This window comes from Mustelus asterias, chromosome 21 (genome assembly GCF_964213995.1).
Source record: "Mustelus asterias chromosome 21, sMusAst1.hap1.1, whole genome shotgun sequence".
NCBI lineage: Eukaryota > Metazoa > Chordata > Chondrichthyes > Carcharhiniformes > Triakidae > Mustelus > Mustelus asterias.
In genome coordinates this window covers 1,428,744-1,455,381 of record NC_135821.1, presented here as the reverse complement: position 1 = coordinate 1,455,381, position 26,638 = coordinate 1,428,744, and the positions used below count along the sequence as shown (strand labels likewise).

Here is a 26,638-nt window from a genome sequence, read left to right as displayed (position 1 = left end):
CCTGGCGCTGGGAGGCAGCAGTGCTAACCACTGCCACCGTGCAGCCCTGCGAGTGAAACACTGCCTCACCTGAAAAAAGAGTGCTGGAGCCTTGCTCAGTGAGGAGGGAGGCGGCACAGGGGCAGTTGAGGCACTCTTATCCCAAAGCCTATCACCATCAAGGGCTAGGAACTTTCAGTCTGGCTCCAAGATCATCGCTGGTGTTCTGGACATTGGTTGCCTGTGGCTGTCCTTGCTAAAGTGGTACCTGAGCCACCAGTTCTCTCACCACTGACCTTTGTTGTCCTATTAACACATTCTGCTATAATACCTTAATGCCACTATTAGCGCCTTCTTTAGTCCTTAATGCTACCATTAACACGCACTTTGTCTTGAACCCAAGACATCTTTGTCAATCTCTCCTTAATTCTGGCCTATCCTTGACCTTCTATAACGTCCAAATGCCTTCCAACCTGCTTGACAGTTGACCCTAAGGAGAAAACTCGCAGTTGTGGGGCAAAATGACAAAACCTAACCAACAGGAAGTAGCTCAGGAAGGAAAGAGGTCTTCGTGTCACAAGAGCAGGCCATTTGGCCCATCGAGTCTGTTCTGCCATTCGCTAAGCTCAGGGCTGACCTGCAATCCAACTTCATACGCTCATTTAGCCCTCCAATATCTAAGATTAACCGAGGAATCTCCGGTTTAAAATTAAAGATTGACCGAACATAAGTTGCGGTTCGGGGAAGAGGGTTCCAAACTTCAACCACCCTCCGTGTGTCAAAGTGTTTCCTAACTTTGATCCTGAAAGGATTTGAATTGATTTGATTTATTATTGTCACATGCATTAACATACAGTGAAAAGTATTGTTTCTTGCGCGCTATACAGACAAAACATACCGTTCATAGAGAAGGAAAGGAGAGAGTGCAGAGTGTAGTGTTGCAGTCATAGCTACAGTGTAGAGAAAGATCAACTTAATGCAAGGTAGGTCCATTCAAAAGTCTGACAGCAGCAGGGAAGACGCTGTTCTTGAGTTGGTTGGTACGTGACCTCAGACTTTTGTATCTTTTTCCCGAAGGAAGTAGGTGGAAGAGAGAATGTCCGGGGTGCGTGGGGTCCTTAATTATGCCAGCTGTTTTGCCGAGGCAGCGGGAAGTGTAGACAGAGTCAATGGATGGGAGGCTGGTTTGCGTGATGGATTGGGCTACATTCACGACTTTTTGCAGTTTCTTGCGGTCTTGGGCAGAGCAGGAGCCATACCAAGCTGTGATACACCCAGAAAGAATGCTTTCAATGGTGCATCTGTAAAAGTTGGAGAGAGTTGTAGCTGACATGCCAAATTTCCTTAGTCTTCTGAGAAAGTAGAGGTGTTGGTGGGCTTTCTTAATAATAGTGTCGGCATAGGAGGGACCAGGACAGGTTGTTGGTGATCTGGACACCTAAAAACTTGAAGCTCTCGACCCTTTCTATTTCGTCCCCATTGATGTAGATAAGGACATGTCCTCCTTTACGCTTCCTGAAGTCGATGACAATCTCCTTCGTTTTGTTGACATTGAGGGAGAGATTATTGTTGCCGCACCAGTTCACCAGATTCTCTATCTCATTCCTGTACTCTGTCTCGTCATTGTTTGGGATCCGACCCACTACGGTGGTGTCGTCAGCAAACTTGAAAATCGAATTGGAGGGGAATTTGGCCACACAGGTCAAAAGGTCTGGCTTTATTATTTTTCTTCCCATTTCCTTTGTTGGGGCAACGACTTACCCGATGCTTGCGTGTTGCTCTTAACCATCAGTAGTGACTTCGTCCAACATCTTCTCAGTAATTTTGATTTGGTTTATTATTGTCACATGTAGTGGGATACAGTGAAAAGTATTGTTTCTTGCGCGCTGCACAGACAAAGCATACCGTTCATAGAGTTCATGAGTAGAAGGAAAGGAGAGGGTGCAGAATGCACTGTAACAGTCATAGCTAGGGGGGAGGGAACTGTAAGCTTAATATAAGGTCGGTCCATTCAAAAGTCTGATGGCAGCAGGGAAGAAGCTGGGTGATGGCAGGGAAGAAGCTGGGTGATGGCCTGGTGGTTTTATCGCTAGACTATGAATCTAGCAACCCAGCTAATGTTCTGGGTACCCGGGTTCAAATCCTGCCACAGCAGATGGTGAAATTTTAATTCAATAAAAAAAGTCTGGAATTAAGAATCTACTGATGACCCATTGTCGATTGTCGGAAAAACCCACCTGGTTCACTAATCTCCTTCAGGGAAGGAAATCTGCCGTCCTTACTCGGTCTGCCCTACATGTGACTCCAGAGCCACAGCAATGTGGTTGACTCTCAACTGCCCTCAGGCAACTAGGGATGGGCAATAAATGCTGGCCAGCCCCTGTTCCACGAATGAGGATGGTTCGTGATCACAGACTTTTGTATCTTTTTCCCGATGGAAGAAGGTGGAAGAGAGAATGTCCGGGGTGCGTTGGGGTCCTTAATTATGCTGGCTGCTTTACCGAGGCAGTGGGAAGTGTAGACAGAGTCAATGGATGGGAGGCTGGTTTGCGCGATGGATTGGGCTACATTCACGACTCTTTGTAGTTTCTTGCGGTCTTGGGCAGAGCAGGAGCCCATACCAAGCTGTGATACATCTGGAAAGAATGCTTTCTATGGTGTATCTGTAAAAATTGGAGAGAGTCATAGCGGACATGCCGGATTTCCTTAGCGGATCTTTCCTTGGATGCGATATACGAGGGTCAATAATAACGGAAGCGAGGCAGGGGTTCGCGGGTTCAATTCCTGCCTGAATCTTTTAGGTTCCAAATATGCGGCAATTAACCAGATCCTTGACAAACTGATGGTCGCCAACCTTGGCCACTTCCAGAAATAGAGTTGTTGTTGTTAAATGATTTCCAATATGAGGCAAGTTTGACTATTTTATTTTCATTTATTATTTTAAACATCCCTCCCTCTCAGCACCAACCAGGGAGAGGGAGGGGAAGCGGACAAACTGAATCCTGATTCCCATTGACTCACACCCTCCCCCAGAATGATCAATTATATCATCATTAAATTGATCGTATTATAATAAATTAAATCAATTACATTATTAAATTGATTATGTAATTAAAGCAAATTATTAAATTGAATATATTATTAAAATTGAATATCTTAAAATCAATTATTATTCAATTCAATTGTTATTAAATCAATTACTATTAATAAAATCGATTATTAGATCGATTATATTAATAAAATTGATTATATTAAAACCGATTATATTAACTGATATTAGTAATTATATTTAAAAGTCAATATTAAAAATTTGATATTAAATCGATTATTTTATTAATAAATCGATTATTAAACCAATATCAATAAAATCGATATTAATAAATCAATTATATTATTAATAAATTCGATATTAAACCGATTATATTAATAAATCGATTAAAGCAATATTATCAATTCGATTATATTGATTAAATCGATTATATTAAATTGATTATATTATAATAATTCGATATTAGTAAATAAATTAATAAATCGATTATTAATAATTCTGGATAATCGGTTGTATCGATTACTCGCGGCTTCTCTTCACGCCGGAAAACACTGATATTGCCGAGTTTTGCTCCTGAGATCCATTTTAAACCCCAACCCCGCCCCAGAAACCGATATCGAGCGGATAATCGAAATAAATCGATTTCTCCCACCGGGCGATTGGTGCGCCGATCGTTCCGGCGAAGGAAAAAATCGGCCCGAAACGGCGGGGAGGTATCGATTCCCGAATCGATTAGTCCCGCGGTGCCGATTAATCGGTTCCCTCCGCCGTCCCGCGGGCTGTGAAAAAATCGGCGATAATCGGGAACGGAACCGGGGTTCTCATGGGGTATCGGTGGCCAGTATCGGTATCGATACGGGTATCGGTGTGGGTGTGAGCGGCCGGTTTACCTGAGCAGTCGGGAGGCGGCCCCCGGCGCGACGCTCCGCTCACTCTCTCTCCATTCCGCCTCTAATCGCGATTATTTTCCACTCCGACCCCGGCTCCGCCCCTGCGCCGCTCCGATTGGCCGCCCGCCGCCTAATGGACGTCGCCTCCCGGCCAATGGCGGGCGCGGAGCTGCCACCTGGCCCCGCCCCCCCCTCCCTGGCGGTGATTGGCGGTCCCGCTCCACCAATCAGCGGCGCTGCCGCGCGCTAGGCTGCCACGGGCCGCAGGTGATTGGCCCAGCCCGGGGAGGGGGGGGGGCGAAGGAGGGGGAGGGGCCAAGCGGCAGGAGCCGATTGGAGGAGAGGATCTCACTTGTGGGAGGGTCTGGCCCCCAACCACCCTTTCCCCAAACTCTCCTACACCCCCCTAACCCCCCCTCACCCACCTCCCTGCCCCCTCCCCCACTCCCTTCCCTACATCCCCTTCCCCCATCTCCCCCCCTTACCCCTCCCACTCCCCCACCTCTTTGCCCCCATACCTACCCCTCCCCCATACTCACCCCCTCCATACCCCCTCCCCCACTCCCTCCCCTTCCCCCACCTCCTGCCCCATCTCCTCCCCTTATCCCTCGCACTCCCCCACCTCCTTACCCCATCTCCCTCCCCCCGTACCCACCACCCCTCCATACCCCACCCCCACACCCTTCTCCACATCCCCTTGCCCCATCTCCTCCCCTTCCCCACTCCCTCTCCATACCCCCGCCCCTTCTCCCAGCCCCTTCCCCCTCCCCTTAACCCACCCCCTCCCACACACACTCTCCATACCCCTTCTCCCACCTTCCCCCCACCCCCGACTCCATCTGTTCCCCTTACACCTTCCCCTACCCCCTTCTACACACCATTTCCATAACCCCTCCCTGCCCCATGGGCGGCACAGTGGTTAGCACTGCTCCCTCACAGCGTCAGGGATCCGGTTTCAATTCCCGGCTTGGGTCACTGTCTGTGTGGAGTTTGCACGTTCTCCCCGTGTCTGCGTGGGTTTCCTCCGAGTGCTCCACTTTCCTCCCACAGTCCGAAAGACGTGCTGGTTAGGGTGCATTGGCCGTGATAAATTCTCCCTCAGTGTACCCAAACAGGCACCGGATTGTGGCGACTGGGGGATTTTCACAGTAACTTCATTGCAGTGTCGTGTAAGCCTACATGTGACACTAATAAATATACTTTAACTCCCTTTCTCCACCTCCTCCCCCACTCTACCCCTCCATGTACCTCAGTCCCACCCACTCCCCCAAAACCTCCCTCCCACCCTTTTCCTAATCTACCCCCTCCCTTCATGCCCCCACCTCCTACCCATTCCCTGCTCCAACCCCTTCTGCACCACTTAGTCACCTTCTCTCCCATCCTCTCCCCCAACTCATCCCCTCCCGCTGACACACCCCCTCCTTCGTCTCCCCCACCCTTTCCCCTCAGCCACCTCCTCCCCCTCCACTGTCATTCCCCTAGAAACAAGAGGATGCTCCCCCGCCCCACCACCTCTAAGCACCCTACAGAGAGGGAGTGGTAGTTACTGAAGCTCCTCCACATTGCACAGCAGGATCTCACCTTCAAGGGTCACAATCTCACCCCTGCCCCTCCCCCCGCCACGACTCTTATTCCACTGTTGCCACCTTCTGCTCATTTCACTATAAAATCCAGGAATATTACCACAAGGCAAACCCACTGTTGCTCTATGGAAAGTATGGTAAGAGGTCTCACAGCACCAGATTAAAGTCCAACCAGTTTATTTGGTAGCACGAGCTTTCAAAGCGCTGCCCCTTCATCAGGTGTGAGTCATACAGGGAGTACGACTCTCAACTGATGAAGGAGCAGCGCTCCGAAAGCTCGTGCTACCAAATAAACCTGTTGGACTTTAACCTGGTGCTGTGAGACTACTTACTGTGCCCACCCCAGTCCAACACCGGCTTCTCCACATTATGAAAGCAGGTCAGAGGTCTTCTCACCCACTCCCACTCTGCCATTGAAGTTCAAGAAACTTGAAAACAATCCGAAAAGCAGACACTTTTGGATGGGCTGGGAATCATAGAATCCCTCCAGTGCAGCAGGAGGCCATTCGGCCCATCGAGCCTGCACCAACAACAAACCCACTCAGGCCCTATCCCCGTAAACACTGCTAATCCCCCTGACACTAAGGGGCAATTTAGCACGGTCAGCCCACCTAACCTGCACTGTCTTTCGGACTGTGGGAGGAAACCGGAGCATCCGGAGGAAACCCACGCAGACACGGGGGAGAATGTGCGAACTCCACGCAGACAGTGACCCAAGCCGGGAATCGAACCCGGTTCCCTGGCGCTGTGAGGCAGCAGTGCTAACCACTGTGCTACCGTGCCTCTCTTTGCTTCTTCACAGTTCTTTTCCTAGCACAGAGAACCACACCAGGAACTCTTACATGGCCATTCCATACACACCTTGGGAGGGCGGCACGGTAGCACAGTGGTTAGCACTGCTGCTTCACAGCTCCAGGGTCCCGGGTTCGATTCCCGGCTTGGGTCACTGTCTGTGTGGAGTTTGCACATTCTCCTCGTGTCTGCGTGGGTTTCCTCCGGGTGCTCCAGTTTCCTCCCACAGTCCAAAGATGTGCGGGTTAGGTTGATTGGCCAGGTTAAAAATTGCCCCTTAGAGTCCTGGGATGCGTAGGTTAGAGGGATTAGCGGGTAAATATGTGGGGTGGGATTGTGGTCGGTGCAGACTCGATGGGCCGAATGGCCTCCTTCTGCACTGTAGGGTTTCTATGATCTCTTAATTCATTTTTTTTTCCTGATCAGCTTCATTCCATTGTTTTTATGCTTCCTTGAAACCCAGTATATAAAAATATTTTATGTTCTCTCTGCTGCCTACACCTTTGGGTAAAATAATTTTTATAACCTTGCTTTATTTATTTCGACCTTTTCCAAGTTGTAAACTCCTTTTCATTTCCCTATAAAAATTTAACATCTGAACACCAAAAACCTTCTTTATCTCCTCATGCAAATTTCTGTCCTTGGCTTACTTACTTGCAGAAAATTCAATTTGGCCACATTTACTTATGGTGCATGTGTTTCACACCTATACCTCTTTGATGTTCTAAATCTTGCAGCCCAATTGTTCTCAGCTAATTAAATTACTCACACACACACACACACACACACACGTAAACACACAGCCACAAGCCTGCTTCACAAAAATAACACAATGAACACCAAAAATATTTTTAAAATAACATTTTCCTTCACATTAGCATTTCATCATAGGTGAGCCCAGGGACCAATGTAGTTAACATTCACTACAACACCTCCAATGTAAGTATATATGGAGATCAAAACAGTTTTTTATTCATTAGTGGGACATGGACGTCACTGGCTGGCCAGCATTTATTGCCCATCCCTAGTTGCCCTTGGAGGGCAGTTGAGAGTCAACCACATTGCTGTGGCTCTGGAGTCACATGCAGGCCAGACCAGGTAAGGACGGCAGATTTCCTTCCCGAAAGGACACTAGTGAACCAGATGGGTTTTTCCAACAATTAAGTTTAAAAGTTTATTTACTATTGTCACAAGTAGGCTTACATCAACACTGCAATGAAGTTACTCTGAAAATCCTCTGGATGCCACACGCCAGCGCCTGTTCGGGTACACCGAGGGAGAATTTAGCATGGCCAATACACCTAACCAGTACGTCTTTCAGACAGTGGAAAGAAACCGGAGCCCCGGAGGAAACCCACGGAGACACAGGGAGAATGTGCAGACTCCACACAGACAGTGACCCAAGCCGGGTATTGAACCCGGGTCCCTGGCGCTGTGAGGCACCAGTGCTAAACCACTGTGCCACCGTGCCACCCCTTTTCTGGTGGGAAAAATATTTGCCGTATTGAAGGAGAGACTGGGGGGGAAACACAGTGAAGTTAAGAAGGTAAGAAAATGTGAAGCAAACAACGTCCATTCAGCCCGTCAGCTATGCACCTACATAGTGTCCATGTGGAATTTCCCTCCGTGCTGTTTGTTGACCCTGGGGGTGGGGTTTTCCAGCCGCGCTCACCCCAAAACCAAAAAATCGTGTCCGAGGTCAACGGACCATTGCATGGTCCGCCCCGCTATGATTCCAGTGGCGGACAGTCCTCCCCGATGGCACGGTGACACAGTGGTTAACACTGCTTCCTCACAGCGCCAGGGACCCGGTTCAATTCCAGCCTTGGGTCACCGTCTGTATGGAGTCTGCACGTTCCCCCCCCATGTCTGTGTGGGTTTCCTCCGGGTGCTCCGGTTCATTCCCACAGTCCACAGACATGCGGGTTAGGTGGATTGGCCGTGCTAAATCGCCCGTTAGTGTCAGGGGGACAAGCTGGGTAAATGCATGGGGTTACGGGAGTAGGGCCTATGTGGGATTGTTGACGGTGCAGGCTCGATGGACCAAATGGCCTCCTTCTGCGCTGTAGGGATTCTATGAATTGCAGGAATGCAGTTGAGCTTCTCCTCAAACCGGGGCGGCACGGTGGTTAGCACTGCTGCCTCACAGCGCCAGGGACCCGGGTTTGATTCCCATCTTGGGTCACTGTCTGTGCGGAGTCTGCACGTTCTCCCCTGTGGGTTTGCGTGGGTTTCCTCCGGGTGCTCCGGTTTCCTCCCACAGTCTGAAAGACGTGCTGGTTAGGGTGCATTGGCTGTGCTAAATTCTCTCTGTGTACCCGAACAGGCGCCGGAATGTGGCGACTGGGAGATTTTCACAGTAACTTCATTGTGGTGTTAATGTAAGCCTTACTTGTGACACTAATAAATAAATAACCTCGCCTCAAAATCAGTGTGGTTAAAGATCTCTGTAACCCTCAGTCCCACTTTCACGAAGGGCTAGGGGAGAGGGAATAACCAGGAGCTTCACTTAATGAATTTGTTTGTCGTCTATTTTTGTACAGGTTTCCATTCTGGGAGAGAATTGAGTGGGTAGAGCCAATTATAGAGTCCATTATATATGGTATGAGGAAGGAGCCAGAGTGATGGACTGAATAGAGCAGTGTTTATTTTGGCAACCCAGTCAAGATGTCTTTCTGTTGGAAGGTGCAGCCAGCCCCACCCTCAGGAAGCATTGTCACCATCACTCAAAGCCCAAGAAGACGGTCAGAATAATTGAATATATAGTTTCCCTTTCCAACGTTCCCTCCCAGTTTCTTCCCCTGATGGTGGGCGTTCGTTGCGAGCCCCCCCTTCCCCAGCGTGAGATTAGAACGCCCATTGTTGGCATCATGTTGCCACCACAAGAATGAGTGAGATGTTAAACCCGTTCTCCGTACAGGTGAGTTGGCTTCAGTCCAGAGAAAACCTCAGCCTCGCAGGGAAAGAATGTGCGAAAGCCAGAAGCGTACGCATTCTTTTTTTCTCTCTCTCTCATCCTCACACCCACAAGCAATCGCAAGTGCCCGTACGGTAGGGATATTCCCAAAGGCTGCCGCCCAGGGGTCAGCTATTGTCTCCCAGCGGCTCAATTCTCTGGCATCTGGAGGTGAGATTTGTAATTCTGTCGGTTGCGTTGCTGGACCTTACGGATCCACCGACTGGGACACATGAGGAGGTGAAATGTATTGCCAGCAGCCAGCGTTCTCCAGTCACTGCGCACTGGGTGATCATAGCAACATCACCACCACTGCCAACGGAACAGGTAAACCAATTGGTATTTCTTTGAACAGTTTCGCAGAGTCACAGAGCACAGAAACAGGCCCTTCGGCCCAACTCGTCCATGCCGACCATAGAGTCATAGAGGTTTACAGCATCGGCCCAATTTGTCCATTCTGCCCATTTATTCTAACCACTGAGCTAGTCCCAATTGCCCATGTTTGGCCCATACCCCTCTATACCCATCTTACCCATGTAGATAGGACCAGTTTCCGAAACTGAGCTAGTCCCATTTGCCTGCGTTTGGCCCATATCCCTCTCAACCTTTCCCACCCATGTACCTGTCCAAATGTCTTTTAAATGTTCAAAGTGTGTGTATTATTGTCACAAGTAAGGTTTACATTAACACTGCAATGAAGTTACTGTGAAGTTCCCCGAGTCGCCACACTCTGGCCCCTGTTCGGGTCAATGCACCTAACCAGCACCTAACCTGGGCTAACTGCAGAGAGTTAGGAGGAAGCTTGTGTGGAGCATAAAGATAGACCAGGATAGACCAGATGGGCCAAATGGCCCCTTTCTGTAATGTAATGTAATGTATTATGGCACCCAGATGGGTTAGTGGATAAGGCACCATACAGACTGAAAGATCCCATGTTAGATTGCTGGTCTGTTAGCCTAGGAGAGAGTTAGGCACCAGAATTGGCCCAACAATGTTTCCCAAAGCATGAAGGGTGGCCACTTGGGAGAATCTTGGGATCATATAAGAACATAAAAACTCGGAGCAGGAGTAGGCCATCTGGCCCCTCGAGCCTGCTCCGCCATTCAATAAGATCATGGCTGATCTTTCCGTGGACTCAGCTCCACTAACCCGCCCGCTCACCATAACCCTTAATTCCTTTACTGTTCAAAAATTTATCTATCCTTGCCTGAAAAACATTCAATGAGGTAGCCTCAACTGCTTCACTGGGCAGGGAATTCCACAGATTCACAACCCTTTGGGTGAAGAAGTTCCTCCTCAACTCAGTCCTAAATCTGCCCCCCCTTATTTAGAGGCCCAAGACCACAAGAAACTACAAAGAGTTGTGAACATAGCCCAATCCACCATGCATACCAGCCTCCCATCCATTGACTCCGTCTACACTTCCTGCTGCCTCGGCAAAGCAGCCAGCATAATTAAGGACCCAACCACCCCGGACATTCTCTCTTCCACCTTCTTCCGTCGGGAAAAGGATACAAAAATCTGAGATCAAGTACCAACCGACTCAAGAACAGCTTCTTCCCTGCTGCTATCAGACTTTTGAATGGACCTACCTTGCATTAAGTTGATCTTTCTCTACACCCTAGCTATGTCTGTAACACTACATTCTGCACCCTCTCCTTTCCTTCTCTATGAACGGTATGCTTTGTCTGTATAGCGCGCAAGAAACAATACTTTTCACTGTATGTTAATACACGTGACAATAATAAATCAAATCAAATCAAATCAAGTAAGGAGACCAAAACTGTACACAGCCCTCCAGCACAAGCCAGCGTCTTGAGGAAGAGAGAAGATCCAGAGGGCAAAGACAATGATATCCCACCTGATTCCTCCTGCTATGTGTTCTCCACAGTGTTCACTGTCCTGTCCAAACCTATGGTGTACGATCGGCCCGATATTTTCCATGGAGTTGGCGACACAGAATTCTTCTTCCCATTCATCCCCACTCCCTTTCATCCTGCTATGGAACGAGATTCACTGGAAATGAGGGATTGTCACCTTTCCGCAGAACACAACACCTTCAAAGGTAAAGTTTATTTATTAGTCACAAATAGGTTCACATTAACACTGCAATGAAGTTACTGTGAAAATCCCCTAGTTGCCACACCACGGCGCCTGTTCGGTTCAATGCACCTAACCAGCACGCCTTTCAGGCTGTGGGAGGAAACCGGAGCACCCGGAGGAAACCCACGCAGACATGGGGAGAACATGCAGACTCTGCACAGATGGTGACCCGAGGCCGGGAATCGAACCCGGGTCCTTGGTGCTGTGAGGCAGCAGCGCTAACCACTGTGCTGCCCTGAAGTTACTGTGAAAGTCCCCTAGTCGCCACACCCCGGTGCCTGTTCGGATACACTGAGGGAGAATTTAGCACGGCCAATGTGCTCTAACCAGCACGTCTTTCAGACTGTGAGAGGAAACCGGAGCACCCGGAGGAAACCCAGGCAGACACGGGGGGAACGTGCAGACTTGGCACAGGCAGTGACCCGAGGCCGGAATCGAACCCGGGTCCCTGGCGCTGTGAGGCAGCAGTGCTAACCACTGTGCCACCGTGATTGTCTTGCAGCGCAAGGGGTCCTCTGCACAAAATGTGTCATTAGTCCACGTGGAATAAGTGGATGCATTGTGGCAGGTTTTCAATCAACCCCAGCAACCAGTGAAAAGATAAATGGAGATCTCACAAGTACCAGCTCCTGGATGGCGCCATTAATGGCGCACGGTTACGCGTGGGCATACTGGCATCATTGTGTGTGTTCGCGGTGATACAAGTGGTACATACACACAGGGACACTGATAGGCTGGTTCCACATGCAGCAGAGCAATGTCATTGGTTTACTGTGGATGCACGGACTTCAATGCGCCTGCGCAGACCAGAAATTAGCGGCCATTTGCACAGCCACCTTACATTGGAGGGAGGCACAGTGACACTTTGTAGACAGCACAGTGGTTAGCACTGCTGCCTCACAGTTCCGAGGACCCGGGTTCAATTCCGGCCTTGGGTGACGGTCTGTGTGGAGTTTGCACATTCTCCCAGTGTCTGCGTGGGTTTCCTCCGGGTGCTCCGGTTTCCTCCCACAGTCCGAAAGACATGCAGGTTAGGTGGATTGATAATGCTAAATTGGCCCTTAATGTCCAAAGGTGTGCGGGTTAGGTGGATTGGCCATGCTAAATTTCCCCTTGGTGTCCAAAGATGTGCAGGTTAGGTGGATTGGCCATGCTAAATTGCCCCTTGGTGTCCAAAGATGTGCACGTTAGGTGGATTAAAGGGATAAATATGTGGGGTTACGGGGTTAGAACCTGGGTAATGTGCTCTGTCAGAGAGTTGGTGCAGACTCGAAGGGGTGAACAGCCTCCTTTTATAGGATTTTGATAATGAAAAGTCAGTACAGTTCCTTATTGAAGAGTCTACAACAGACCCAAACATGAGGTGAGGAAACCCCTCGCGTTGAAGAGCCAGGGGAGTGGTGGGGTGACCCGCGGCCCCGGGAGTGGAGGGGGGAGGGGGAGACCACATGTGGCCCATCCGGGTTCTGAGTCAGGCCTATGAGACAGTTCGTTGCCTGCTGCCCAAGCCCAGTGTTGCCGGATTCCACTGGTTTCCATCCGCGTGGTTTATTTCCCACCAGTGTTACTCAGGCAATGTGCACATGAAGCAAGGGCGTGTGAATTGAGATGTGTGATGTGTGCTAATTACACACAGTACTAACTGTGTGCTCCACGCACTCCCTCTGCGGGGAGTAAGGTAAGGGTAAATATTTACCTTGTTTTCAGCCATTTGACTTTAATAACATTTCTATGAATGTATGAGTGATTAAGCATTTTCCAAAACTCACTGTGAAATATTCAATCTGCATTAAAGGTATTTAATCCTATTAGTGGGGAGACAGTTTATTTACTATTGACACAAGCAGGCTTACCTTAACACTGCAATGAAGTTCGTGTGAAAATCCCCCAGTCGCCAAACTCCGGCACCTGTTTGGGTACACTGAGGGAGAATTTAGCATGGCCAATGCACCCTAACCAGCACGTCTTTTGGACTGTGGGAGGAAACCAGAGGAAACCCATGCCGACACGGGAGAACGTGCAGATTCCGCACAGACAGTTACCTGGCTTTGAGTCCGGAGTTTGGTGACTGTCTGTGTGGAGTCTGCACATTCTCCCCGTGTCTGCATGGGTTTCCTCCAGGTGCTCCGGTTTCCTCCCACAATCCAAAGATATGCAGCTTAGGTTGATTGGCCATGCTAAATTGCCCCTTAGTGTCCAAAGATGCGTAGGTTGGGTGGATTGACCATGCAAAATTGCCCCTTAGTGTCCCAAGAGGTGTCAGTTAGGTGGATTGGCCATGCTAAATTGCCCCTTAGTGTCCAAAGATGTGCAGTTAGGTGGAGTGGCCATGCTAAATTGCCCCTTAGTGTCCAAAGAGGTGCAGGTTAGATGGATTGGCCATGCTAAATTGCCCCTTTGTGTCCAAAGATGTGCAGGTTAGGTTGATTGGCCATGCTAAATTGCCCCTTAGTGTCCAAAGATGCGTAGGTTGGGTGGATTGGCCATGCTAAATTGTCCCTTAGTGTCCAAAGATGTGCAGTTAGGTGGAGTGGCCATGCTAAATTGCCCCTTAGTGTCCAAGATGTATAGGCTAGGGTGATTAGCGGGGTAAATACATGGGATTATGGGGATAGAGCTTGGATAAGATGCTCTGTTGGAGAGTCAGTGCAGATTCGAGGGGCCGAATGGCCTCCTTCTGCACTGTAGGGATCCTATGATTCTCAATGCAGTGCCGCACTGTTGCAGTGTCTCTGAGAACATGTGTACCAAAACTAAAACAGAAAGCAGGGGGGAAATCCTCAGCAGGTCTGGCAGCGTCAACAGCGAGAGAAACAGAGTTAACATTTCGAGTGCGTATGACTCTTTTTCGGAAACTCTTCTGCTGAAGAAGTCACACGGACCCGAGACGTTAACTCTGTTTCTCTCACCACAGAGGCTGCCTCACCTGCTGGGTTGTCCTTGTTTATTATTTCGGAGTTCCAGGACCTGCAGCATTGTGCTGTGTGCACCGGATTGGGCTCTCAGTGTTAAGGTGCTGGCAGTGTAACTTGACGCCTGCATTGTTTCCTGCTTCATTTTCAGACTTGCTGGCAACCGTGACAACATCTCACAGCAATACCGAGCAACCGGGCCTCCCTGTTAAACCAGTTCTGCCCAGCATTGATTTTCGTAAGTATACGGGATTTACACCGCTTTAAAAAGAGCTTCGACCCAGAATCAAAGCGTGGTTACCTCCAGCGCAGAGTTCAGCTCCTTACGGTTCCTTTTCCCTATGCTTTCATGGGATGTGGGAAAGACCAGCACTTGTTGCCCATCTCTAACTGCCCCCTGAACTGGGTGGCTTGCTCAGCCATTTCGGAGGGCAGTTACGAGTTTATTTATTCCTGTCACAAGTAGGCTTACATTGACACGGTGGCAGTGACGGCACAGTGGTTAGCACTGCTACCCTAGAGACCCGGGTTCGATTCCCGGCTTGGGTCACTGTCTGTGCGGAGTCTGCACGTTCTCCCCGTGTCTGCGTGGGTTTCCTCCGGGTGCTCCGGTTTCCTCCCACAGTCCGAAAGGCGTGCTGGTTAGGGTGCATTGACCCGAATAAGTGCCAAAGTGTGGCGACTAGGGGAATTTTGCAGTAACTTCATCGCAGTGTTAATGTAAGCCTTTCTTGTGACTAATAAATAAACTTTAAAACTTTATATGTGGGGTTACGGGGATAGGGCCTGGGTAAAATTGTTGTCGGTGCAGACTCGATGGGCTGAATGGCCTCCTTCTGCACTGTAGGGATTCTATGATCACTGCAATGATGTTACTGTGAAAATCCCCTAATTGCCACACTCTGACAAGGTGAGGAGAGGTGAATGTGTGGAATTCACTACCACAGAAAATAGATGAGGCCAAAACGTTGCGTGATTTCAAGAAGAAATTATGTTTAAGTTTTATGTTTATTTCTTAGTGTCACAAGTAGGTTTACATTAACACTGCAATGAAGTTACTGTGAAAATCCACTAGTCGCCACACTCTAGCGCCTGTTCGGGTACACTGAGGGAGAATTTAGCACGGCCAACGCACCCGAACCAGCACGTCTTTCGGACTGTGGGAGGAAATCGGAGCACCCGGAGGAAACCCATGCAGACACGGGGAGAACATGCAGACTCCGCACAGACAGTGGCCCAAGCCGGGAATCGAACCCGGGTCCCTGGCGCTGTGAGACAGCAGTGCTAACCACCGTGCCAAGAGTCAACAGTCTGCAGCTTTGGGGTCTCCTTACCTGAGGAAGGATGTTCTTGGTCTAGATGGAGTGCGGCAAAGGTTTACCAGACTGATTCCTGGGATGGCGGGGACTGACATACGAGGAGGAATTGAGTCGGTTAGGATTGTTTTCATGGAGTTCAGAAGAATGGTGGGAGATCTCATAGAGACTTATAAAATTCTAACAGGACTAGACAGGGTAGATGCAGGGAGGATGTTCCCGATGGTGGGGTGTCCAGAACCAGGGGTCACAGTCTAAGGATACAGGGCAGAACGTTTAGGACAGAGATCAGGAGAAGTTTCTTCACCCAGAGAGTGGTGAGCCTGTGGAATTCACTCCCACAGAAAGTAGTTAGGCCAAAATATTGAATGTTCTCAAGAAGCAGTTAGATATGGCACTTGAGACAAAGGGGATCAAAGGATATGGGGGTCAGGGTGGGATCAGGCTATTGAGTTGGATGATCTGCCTTGATTATAATGAATGGGCAGAGCAGGCTCGAAGGGCCGAATGGCCTCCCCCTGCTCCTATTTTCTAGGTTACGATGTAAATGACAGCAAAGTACTGCAGACGCTGGAAATCTGAACTAAACACAGATAATGCTGGGTTAACTCAGCAAGTCTGGGAGCACCTGTGGAGAGGGAAACAGAGTTAACATGTCATAGAAAGATAGAAACTAGAGGCAGGAGGAGGCCATTCGGCCCTTCGAGCCTGCTCCACCATTCATTCTGATCATGGCTGATCATCAAATTCCATATCCTGATCCCCCCCCTTCCCCCCATATCCTTCGATCCCTTTAGCCCCAAGAGCGATATCTAATTTCTTCTTGAAATCACACAATGTTTTGGCCTCAACTACTTTCTGTGGTAGTGAATTCCACACATTCACCACTCTCTGGGTGAAGAAATTTCTCCTCACCTCAGTCCCAAAAGGTTTACCCCTTTATCCTCAAACTCTGACCCCTAGTTCTGGACTCCCCCCACCATCGGGAACATTCTTTCTGAATCTACCCTGTCTAATCCTGTTAGAATTTTATAAGTTTCTATGAGATCCTCTCTCTTCTAAACTCCAGTGAATATAATCCTAACCGACTTAGTCTCTCCTTATATGACAGACCTGCCATCTCAGGAGTCAGCCTGGTAAACCTTCGCTGCGCTCCCTCTATAGCAAGGACATCCTTCCTCAGATAAGGACACCAAAACTGCACATAATACTCCAGGTGTGAATCCAATACGACAGAACTGAAGAGGGATAGAAATGTGATGAGTTGTATACTAGGAGGGGGATGGGGGGACTGAGTGGAAAGTCAACAATAGGTGAGTACTAAGCAGAGATTCACTAAAGATGTCATGGACATGAGACAAAGGAGGTGTTAATGGTTCCATTAGGAACTGAAGAGTGTTAATAGCGGCAACAGGAGGATAGCAGAATGTGTGAACAGGAGGTCAGTGGGGAAAAACTGACCAACAAAGGACAGTGGTCACGTGGGGGAGGTTTGGGCTTGTGTCAATCACATTGTTGTGAGTCTGGAGTCACATGTAATCCAGGCCAGATAAGGATAACAGATTTCCTTTCCTATTAATGAACCAACAGTTGTTGTCATAGCTGCCATAACCGAGACTAACTTTCATTTCCAGATCTATTAATTGAATTTAACGTCTACCAGCTGCTGTGGTAGAATTTGAACCCGTGTCACTGGACCATTAGCCTCTGGATTACTAGTTGTAATGACCTCAGCCAGGCCCATGAGATTGGCCTCTTTGAGTATGAGCTCCCCAATTGAGGTAATGATTGGAGTATGAGCTCCCTGATTGAGGTATTGATTGGAGTATGAGCTCCCTGATTGAGGCAATGATTGGAGTATGAGCTCCCCGATTGAGGTAATGATTGGAGTATGAGCTCCCTGATTGAGGTATTGATTGGAGTATGAGCTCCCTGATTGAGGCAATGATTGGAGTATGAGCTCCCTGATTGAGGTAATGATTGGAGTATGAGCTCCCTGACTGAGGTAATGATTGGACTATGAGCTCCCTGATTGAGGTAATGATTGGAGTATGAGCTCCCTGATTGAGGAAATGATTGGAGTATGAGCTCCTTGATTGAGGTAATGATTGGAGTATGAGCTCCCTGACTGAGGTCTGATTCTTCCCAATCAGGGTGTTTCACCAGTGTACATATGGAGGGGTGTCAGGGCCACATTGACCCTCCAAATTCTGACATTGTATCTGAAGCGCTCTTAAGAGTGGAATAGAGTTTTTAAATGAAGCGAATCTGGTGAAAGGACACTGGCCTCTGAGGAGTTATTCCACTAATTCTGTCACATTACCCCTAAACAGCCATCTCTTTTCAATTTTCATGTTCCCCGCTCCTCTGTCTTTTCCCCGGAGCCTTGAAATATTTTTTTTCCTCAGATAATTGTCCTAAAGGGGATTTTCACAGTAACTTCATTGCAGTGTTAGTGTAAGCCTACTTGTGACTAATAAATAAATTTTAACTTGTAACTTTATCCACAAAATCTAGCACAAGGAATGTTAGTTCAGTCCAATGAGGGACAACGTAACAGCGCCCGCACTGTGCTTTTTCCATACATCACCCAGTGTTTCTCACACCACCTCGTCCACTTCACCTCCTCCCCTGCATCGCCCAGACCTGGGAATCAATCCAGGCAGACCCCAACCCAGTTCCTCCTAATGGGCACCGGCCTACAACAGCGGTGGGTAACCTGCGGCCAGGGGGCCACATGCGGCCCATCTGGGTTCTGAGTGTGGCCCCCATGAGACACTTTGCTGACCGTTGACCCGTGCGCAGAGTTGCCACATTCCGCTGATTCCCGTCCGTGTAGTTCTTTTCCTACCGGTGTGACTGAAGGGTCATGAATGAAGCTCAATCCATCTCGCAAACCAGCCTCCCATCCATCGACTCCGTCCACACTTCCCGCTGCCTCGGAAAAGCAGCCAGAGTAATCAAGGACTCCACGCACCCCGGACATTATGGGTGGGATTTTACGACCTCGCTCGAGCGAGACCAGAAATTCCCGCCTGAGGTCAACGGACATTTCCGTCATTGGCCCCTCGCCCGCTCCGATTCAATGGCAGGCAGGGCGGTAGAGTTCTGTCGACTCTCTTCCAACTTCTTCCGGTGGGAAAAAGACACAAAAGTCTGAGGTCACGTACTAACCAACTCAAGAACAGCTTCTTCCCTGCTGCCGTCAGACTCTTGAATGGACCTACCTCGCATTAAGTTGATCTTTCTCTACACCCTAGCTATGACTGTAACACTACATTCTGCACCCTCTCATTTCCTTCTCCATGAACGGTATGCTTTGTCTGTATAGCGCGCAAGAAACAATACTTTTCACTGTATACTAATACATGTGACAATAATAAATCAAATGAAGTGATTCGCACATAAAGCGAGGGCGAGTGAAGTGAGGTGGGTGCTGATCGCTCACAACATTGACTGTGAGAGCCGTGCGCTCCCTCTGTGTCCAAAGCGTCAATATTTCTTTTGTTTTTATCACTTGAAGTTGATGAGAGTTTCATTAATATATAAACAATAAAGCACTTTCTATAACTCGATATGAAATATTCGGCCTGTATTAAATGTATTTAATCTTACTCCTGGGGTCACGGTTAGCCCACTAATGGCCCACTGAGATGGAGGAGGGCCACTCACGCAGCGCTCTCACTAGCCGAGGTTGCCCATCACTGGCACACAGAATAAATCAGACCCTTACTCATCACTAATTGATGCCTCTATATTTATTTTTTTAATCCATGTGACAGTGATGTCTCCCAATAAAATCAAATACAACACAGATTTGAAACTGCAAGAGAAACCTTCAAACCAGAGGATGAGATGGAACAAGCAAGGTAAGCGGATTTAATAATGATCCGTTCAGGGGAGGCGATGGCCTAGTGGTATTATCGCCAGACTATTAATCCAGGAACTCAACTAATGTTCCGGGGACCCAGGTTCGAATCCCGCCACGGCAGATGGTGGAATTTGAATTCAATAAAAAATATCTGGAATTAAGAATCTACTGATGACCATGAAACTATTGTCGATTGTTGGAAAAACCCATCTGGTTCACTGACGTTGTTTAGGGAAGGAAATTTGCCATCCTTACCCATAAGACATAGAAACAGAATTAGGCCACTCGGCCCATCGAGTCTGCTCTGCCATTCAATCATGGCTGATATTTTTCTCATCCCCATTCTCCTGCCTTTTCCCCATAAACCCTGATCTCCTTATCAATCAAGAACCTATCTATCTCTGTCTTAAAGACACTCAATGACCCGGCCTCCACAGCCTTCTGTGGCAAAGAGTTCCACAGATTCACCACTCTCTGGCTGAAGAAATTCCTCCTCATCTCTGTTTTAAAGGATCGTCCTTTTAGTCTGAGGTCGTGCCCTCTGGTTCTAGTTTTTCCTACTCGTGGAAACATCCTCTCCATGTCCACTCTATCCAGGCCTCGCAATATCCTGTATGTTTCAACAAGATCCCCCCTCATCCTTCGAAACTCCAACGAGTACAGACCCAGAGTCCTCAACCGTTCCTCATACGACAAGCTCTTTGTTCCAGGGATCATTCTTGTGAATTTCCTCTGGACCCTTTCCAAGGCCAGCACATCCTTCCTTAGATATGGGGCCCATAACTGCTCATAATACTCCAAATGGGGTCTGGCCTACATGTGACTCCAGAGCCACAGCAATGTGGTTGACTCTCAACTGCCCTCGGGTAACTGGGGATGTGCAATAAATGCTGGCCCAGCCAGCGACGCCCATGATGCATGAATGAATTTTTTAAAAATTCAGGTTGGAGTGAGTTCATGGTGATTATCCAGATTTCTTCGAACACAGAGAAACACAACAGCCCCCAGTGCGAATGCTCCAATCATTCCTGATCTGTGCTGTCTCAGGAGAACTTTAACGCCTCAATCTCTGACCTCTGTTCTCAAAACACCCCCACGGCCTCATCGCATCCTATCTCCCCCACTCCTTCCACGTGTTGTGGATAGTGTGGAGGGATGTTAGAAGTTGCAACGAGACATTGATAGGATGCAAGACTGGGCGGAGAAGTGGCAGATGGAGTTCAACCCAGATAAGTGTGAGGTGGTTCATTTTGGCAGGTCAAATAGGATGGCAGAATATAATAAAGAACAAAGAACAATACAGCACAGGAACAGGCCCTTCGGCCCTCCAAGCCCGTGCCGCTCCCTGGTCCAAACTAGACCATTCTTTTGTATCCCTCCATTCCCACTCCGTTCATGTGGCTATCTAGATAAGTCTTAAACGTTCCCAGTGTGTCCGCCTCCACCACCTTGCCCGGCAGCGCATTCCAGGCCCCCACCACCCTCTGTGTAAAATACGTCCTTCTGATATCCGTGTTAAACCTCCCCCGCCTCACCTTGAACCTATGACCCCTCGTGAACGTCACCACTGACCTGGGAAAAAGCTTCCCACCGTTCACCCTATCTATGCCTTTCATAATTTTATACACCTCTATTAGGTCACCCCTCATCCTCCGTCTTTCCAGTGAGAACAACCCCAGTTTACCCAATCTCTCCTCATAACTAAGCCCTTCCATACCAGGCAACATCCTGGTAAACCTCCTCTGCACTCTCTCCAAAGCCTCCACGTCCTTCTGGTAGTGTGGCGACCAGAACTGAGCGCAGTATTCCAAATGCGGCCGAACCAACGTTCTATACAACTGCAACATCAGACCCCAACTTTTATACTCTATGCCCCGTCCTTTAAAGGCAAGCATGCCATATGCCTTCTTCACTACCTTCTCCACCTGAGACGTCACCTTCAAGGATCTGTGGACTTGCACACCCAGGTCCCTCTGCGCATCTACACCCTTTATGGTCCTGCCATTTATCGTATAGCTCCCCCCTACGTTAGTTCTACCAAAATGCATCACTTCGCATTTATCTGGATTGAACTCCATCTGCCATTTCTTTGCCCAAATTTCCAGCCTATCTATATCCTTCTGTAGCCTCTGACAATGTTCCTCACTATCTGCAAGTCAAATATTAATGGTAGGACTCTTGGCAGAGTGGAAGATCAGAAGGATCTTGGGGTCCGAGTTCATAGGACCCTCAAAGCAGCTGTGCAGGTTGAGGCTGTGGTTAAGAAGGCGTATGGTGCACTGGCCTTCATCAATCGAGGAATTGAGTTTAGGAGTCGTGAGATAATGTTGCAGCTATATAGGACCCTGGTCAGACCCCACTTGGAGTACTGTGCTCAGTTCTGGTCGCCTCATTACAGGAAGGATGTGGAAGCCATAGAAAGGGTGCAGAGGAGATTTACAAGGATGTTGCCTGGGTTGAGGAGCATGCCTTATGAGGATAGGTTGAGTGAGCTCGGCCTTTTCTCCTTGGAGAGACAAAGGATGAGGGGTGACCTGATAGAGGTGTACAAGATGTTGAGAGGTATTGATCGAGTGGATAGTCAGAGGCTTTTTCCCAGGGCTGAAATGGTTGTCACAAGAGAACACAGGTTTAAGGTGCTGGGGAGTAGGTACAGAGGAGATGTCAGGGGTAAGTTTTTCACTCAGAGGGTGGTGGGTGAGTGGAATGGGCTGCCAGCAACGGTGGTGGAGGCGGATTCGATCGGGTCTTTTAAGAGACTTTTAGATAAGTACATGGAACTTAGTAAGATAGAGGGTTATAGGTAAGCCTAGTAATCGCTAAGGTAGGGACATGTTCGGCACAACTTTGTGGGCTGAAGGGCCTGTATTGTGCTGTAGTTTTTCTATGTTTCTATGTTTCTAATCCTGCAAATACAACCTCACATATAAACCAAGCACAGAAAATGCTGGAAATACTCAGCAGGTCAGGGAGCTGGATAAGAAATTAGTTGACACTTCATCAGAACTAGCCTCTTGCACCCCTCCAGCCCCGCCCAAAAGCTCCAATCGCGCCATCGTTGACGGCTGTGTCTGCAGCTGCCGAGGGCCTCCCTCTCTAAAACACTCAGCCTTTCTGCATTAGAGACCTATCAGAGAAGCTTCACTGGGCTAACTCCTGGGATGAAGGGGTTTGTCTAATGAGGAAAAGTTGAGCAGGTTGGAGTTTAGAAGATCTATCTTATTGATCTTATTGGGCAGCATGGTGGTGAGCATTGCTGCCTCACACTGCCAGGGACCTGGGTTTGATTCCGGCCATGATGTGGAGATGCCGGCGTTGGACTGGGGTAAACACAGTAAGAAGTCTCACAACTCCAGGTTAAAGTCCAACAGGTTTATTTGGTAGCAAAAGCCACCAGCTTTCGGAGCGCTGCCCCTTCTAAAGGGGCAGTTTACTTTGATTCCGGCCTCAGGTGACTGTCTGTCTCCCCGTGTCTGCGTGTGTTCCCTCCGGATGCTGCAGTTTCCTCCCACACTCCAAAGACGTGTAGGTTACGGGGATTGGCCGTGGTAAATTGTCTGTTAGTGTCCAAAGATGTGTAGGCTCGGTGGATTGGCCATGCTAAATTGCCCCTTCGTGTCCAAAGATGTGCAGGTTAGGGGGATTAGCAGGGCAAATGCATTGATTCACAGGACTAGGATGGGCCTGGGTAAAATGCTGTTATTTGCTACCAAATAAACCTGTTGGACTTTAACCTGGTGTTGTGAGACTTCTTACTGTGTTTACCCCAGTCCAACGCCGGCACCTCCACATCATGAAAATGCTGTTTCGCAGAGAAGGTGCAGACTCAATGGGCCGAATAGCCTCCTTCGGCACTGTGCGGATTCTAAAAGGTTTCATTGGCCGTAAAGATTGCTGAGGATGTGAGGGAAATTACATTACAAAAACAATGGAGTTTGTTTTCTTCCCGTCTGTTCAATCATTCTGCATCTAAAAATCAAACAGGGCAAAGCGTTCACCTGTGGGAGTTCGTCCGTGACCTGCTGCTGAGTCCCAGGGAGAACCAGGACATCTTGCGATGGGAGGACAGGCGAGCGGGAATCTTTCGCGTAGTCAAGAGTAACGTCTTCGCTCAGCTGTGGGGAAACAAGAAAAATAATAAAGGAATGAACTACGAGAAGCTGAGTCGAGCATTGAGGTAGAAGTTCAGATTCATCGTGTGTCCCCCTCTCTCTGATTGAATGGATACACCCAACCACTCCTTATCTCCCCTCTCCACTACCCTCTCCCAATATGACCAGGCTTCCATTCTACCCCACAGGTCCCTTTGCTTTTCTACCTGACTTAGAAAGAGAGAAACACAAGCTGGGGTTAAAATACGTCTTTGGTGTTGGTGTAGAAAATCAGTGGGATTGGTATCCAAATCTATTGACTTTTCACTGAATATTAAGCAAGTTATAAAACTGGAAATCTTAGATCACTAACACATATCCCTCAATTATCACTGGGGCAGGATGGTGTAGTGGTCACGCAACTGGGCTAGTAATCCAAGTAAGAAGTCTCACAACAGGTTAAAGTCCAACAGGTTTATTTGATAGCAAAAGCCACTAGCTTTCGAAGCGCTGCTCCTTCATCAGGTGAGTGCGTGCAAGTCCCGGCTGGAGACAATACACATCTCTTTAACCTGTACTTAACCCTCTCTCCACTCACATTGTCTGTACCTTTAAGACTTGATTACCTGTAAAGACTCGCATTCCAACCATTATTTTGTAAATTGAGTTTGTGTCTTTATATGCCCCGTTTGTGAACAGAACTCCCACTTACCTGACAAAGGGGCAGCGCTCCGAAAGCTAGTGGCTTTTGCTACCAAATAAACCTGTTGGACTTTAACCTGGTGTTGTGAGACTTCTTACTGTGTTTACCCGAGTCCAACGCCGGCATCTCCACACATCATGACTAGTAATCCAAGGCAGGGACTGATGAGTTTTGAGTTTGTGTCCCACCACAACGAGAGAATTTGACTTCAGTTAAATAGATAACCTTGGAATGAGAAGTTACTGTCCCATAGCTTCTCCAATCCAGAAATCTGGACAATTTTCGGACCGAGGTGAGGAGAGTTTCATTCACTCTCAGGGTTGCGAATCTTTGGAATTCAGAACACATTTTAGGCTGGGATCCGTGGATTTTTAGTCTCTCGGAGAATCCAGGGATACGGGGAAAGGGTGGGAAAGTGGAAATGAGGCCTAAAGTCAGCTGTGGTCGTTTTGAATGATGAAGCAGGCTCGATGGGCCGAATGGGTTAATCCCATGGAACCTGGAATGTCGGAACTCAGGAACTGACCAGCACGTATCGCGCGTTCCAGATTTTGAACGCGCACCACCATTCCCTCAGACGGAGGGCGGAATTCTCCGGCCGCGCTGGTCTCAAAGCCGGAAATTCCTGCCCGAACGCCAATGGCATTTCACATTCTCAGCCATCCTGCCCACTAAAATTCCAGTGGCGGGCAGAATGGGAAAATTCCATCCAGAAAGTGCGGCCTCAAAATTGAGCCTGCACCGACCACAATCCCACCCAGGCCCTATCCCCATAACCCCATGCATTTACCCTAGCTAATCCCCCTGACACTAAGGGGCAATTTAGCACGGCCAATCCACCTAACCCGCACATCTTTGGACACGAAGGGGCAATTTAATATGGTCAATCCACCTAATCTTAAGAGGAGCTGGCTGTGAGGGGGATGGGGTGGGTTTGTGATAATTGGGGGATATGTGTTGGTGACTTAAGATTTCCAGTTTTATAACTTGCTTAATATTCAGTTAAAAGTCAATAGATTGGGATACCAATCCCACTGATTTTCTACACCAACACCAAAGACATATTTTAACCCCAGCTTGTGTTTCTCTCTTTCTAAGTCAGGTAGAAAAACAAAGGGACCTGTGGGGTAGAATTATAAATTCATAGAAGCCCTACAGTACAGGAAGAGACCATTCGGCCCATCGGGTTCCTACCATCTCTCCAACAGAGTACCAGTCCCAGGCCCATACCCAGCCCTATAACACGCATTTAGCCCACTAATCCCCCTCACTCACATATCTTGGGACACTAAGGGGCAATTAGCATGGCCAATCCACCTAACCTACACATCTCTGGGGAGGCGATGTCCTAATGGTATTATCACTAGACTATTAGTCTGGAAACTCAGCTAATGTTCTGGGGACCCGGGTTCAAATCCCACCACGGCAGATGGGGGAATTTGAATTCAATAAAATATATCTGGAATTAAGAATCTACTGATGACCGTGAAACCATTGTCGATTGTCGGAAAAACCCATCTGGTTCCCTTTAGAGAAGGAAATCCGTGGTCCTTATCTTTGGACACTAAGGGGCAATTTAGCATGGCCAATCCCCCTAACCTGCACATCTTTGGACACTAAGGGGCAATTTAGCATGGCCAATCCCCCTAACCTGCACATCTTTGGACACTAAGGGGCAATTTAGCTTGGCCAATCCACCTAACCTGCACATCCTTGGACAGTAAGGGGCAATTTAGCATGGCCAATCCCCCTAACCTGCACATCTTTGGACACTAAGGGGCAATTTAGCTTGGCCAATCCACCTAACCTGCACATCCTTGGACAGTAAGGGGCAATTTAGCATGGCCAATCCCCCTAACCTGCACATCTTTGGACACTAAGGGGCAATTTAGCTTGGCCAATCCACCTAACCTGCACATCTTTGGACACTAAGGGGCAATTTAGCATGGCCAATCCCCCTAACCTGCACATCTTTGGACACTAAGGGGCAATTTAGCATGGCCAATCCACCTAACCTGCACATCTTTGGATTGTGGGAGGAAACTGGAGCACCCAGAGGAAACCCACACAGACACGGGGAGAATGTGCAACCTCCAAATGGACAGTGACCCATGGCTGGAATTGAACCTAGGTCCCTGGCGCTGTGAGGCAGCTGTGCTAACCGCTGTGCCACCGTGCCGCCTGAACGCAAATCTTTTGTTTTTCGTTCGAGGTGTTTAGGATTTAACTAAATTAATTTGACTCATTCATTCTGAGTTCAAGTGTAATGCTTTTTCACTCCCCTTTGCCTTAGACACTATTACAAAACCGGGATACTGGAACGCGTGGATGGCAGACTGACGTACAAATTTGGTGCGAAGTCGTATGGGTGGGAGGAACCTGGGTGTCCGTAA

The 26,638-nt window shown here is 48.5% G+C and overlaps 2 protein-coding genes across 2 annotated transcripts in view; one reads left to right on the top strand and one right to left on the bottom strand.

Moving 5' to 3' along the window:
• The window catches only part of zbed4l1 (zinc finger BED-type containing 4-like 1), a 25,074-nt gene extending 21,093 nt beyond the window's left edge, over positions 1–3,981 (bottom strand). The window contains exon 1 of the mRNA XM_078237257.1: positions 3,919–3,981. The gene's annotated coding sequence lies outside the window, so the exon portion shown is untranslated. The remainder of the gene's footprint in view (positions 1–3,918) is intronic.
• Positions 1–26,638, top strand: part of LOC144509483 (uncharacterized) — a 27,296-nt gene extending 658 nt beyond the window's left edge. The window contains exons 2-7 of the mRNA XM_078238389.1: positions 3,636–3,887; positions 11,141–11,314; positions 14,416–14,502; positions 19,363–19,449; positions 23,436–23,628; positions 26,539–26,638. Coding sequence (XP_078094515.1) covers positions 3,636–3,887; positions 11,141–11,314; positions 14,416–14,502; positions 19,363–19,449; positions 23,436–23,628; positions 26,539–26,638 — 893 coding nt within the window. The remainder of the gene's footprint in view (positions 1–3,635; positions 3,888–11,140; positions 11,315–14,415; positions 14,503–19,362; positions 19,450–23,435; positions 23,629–26,538) is intronic.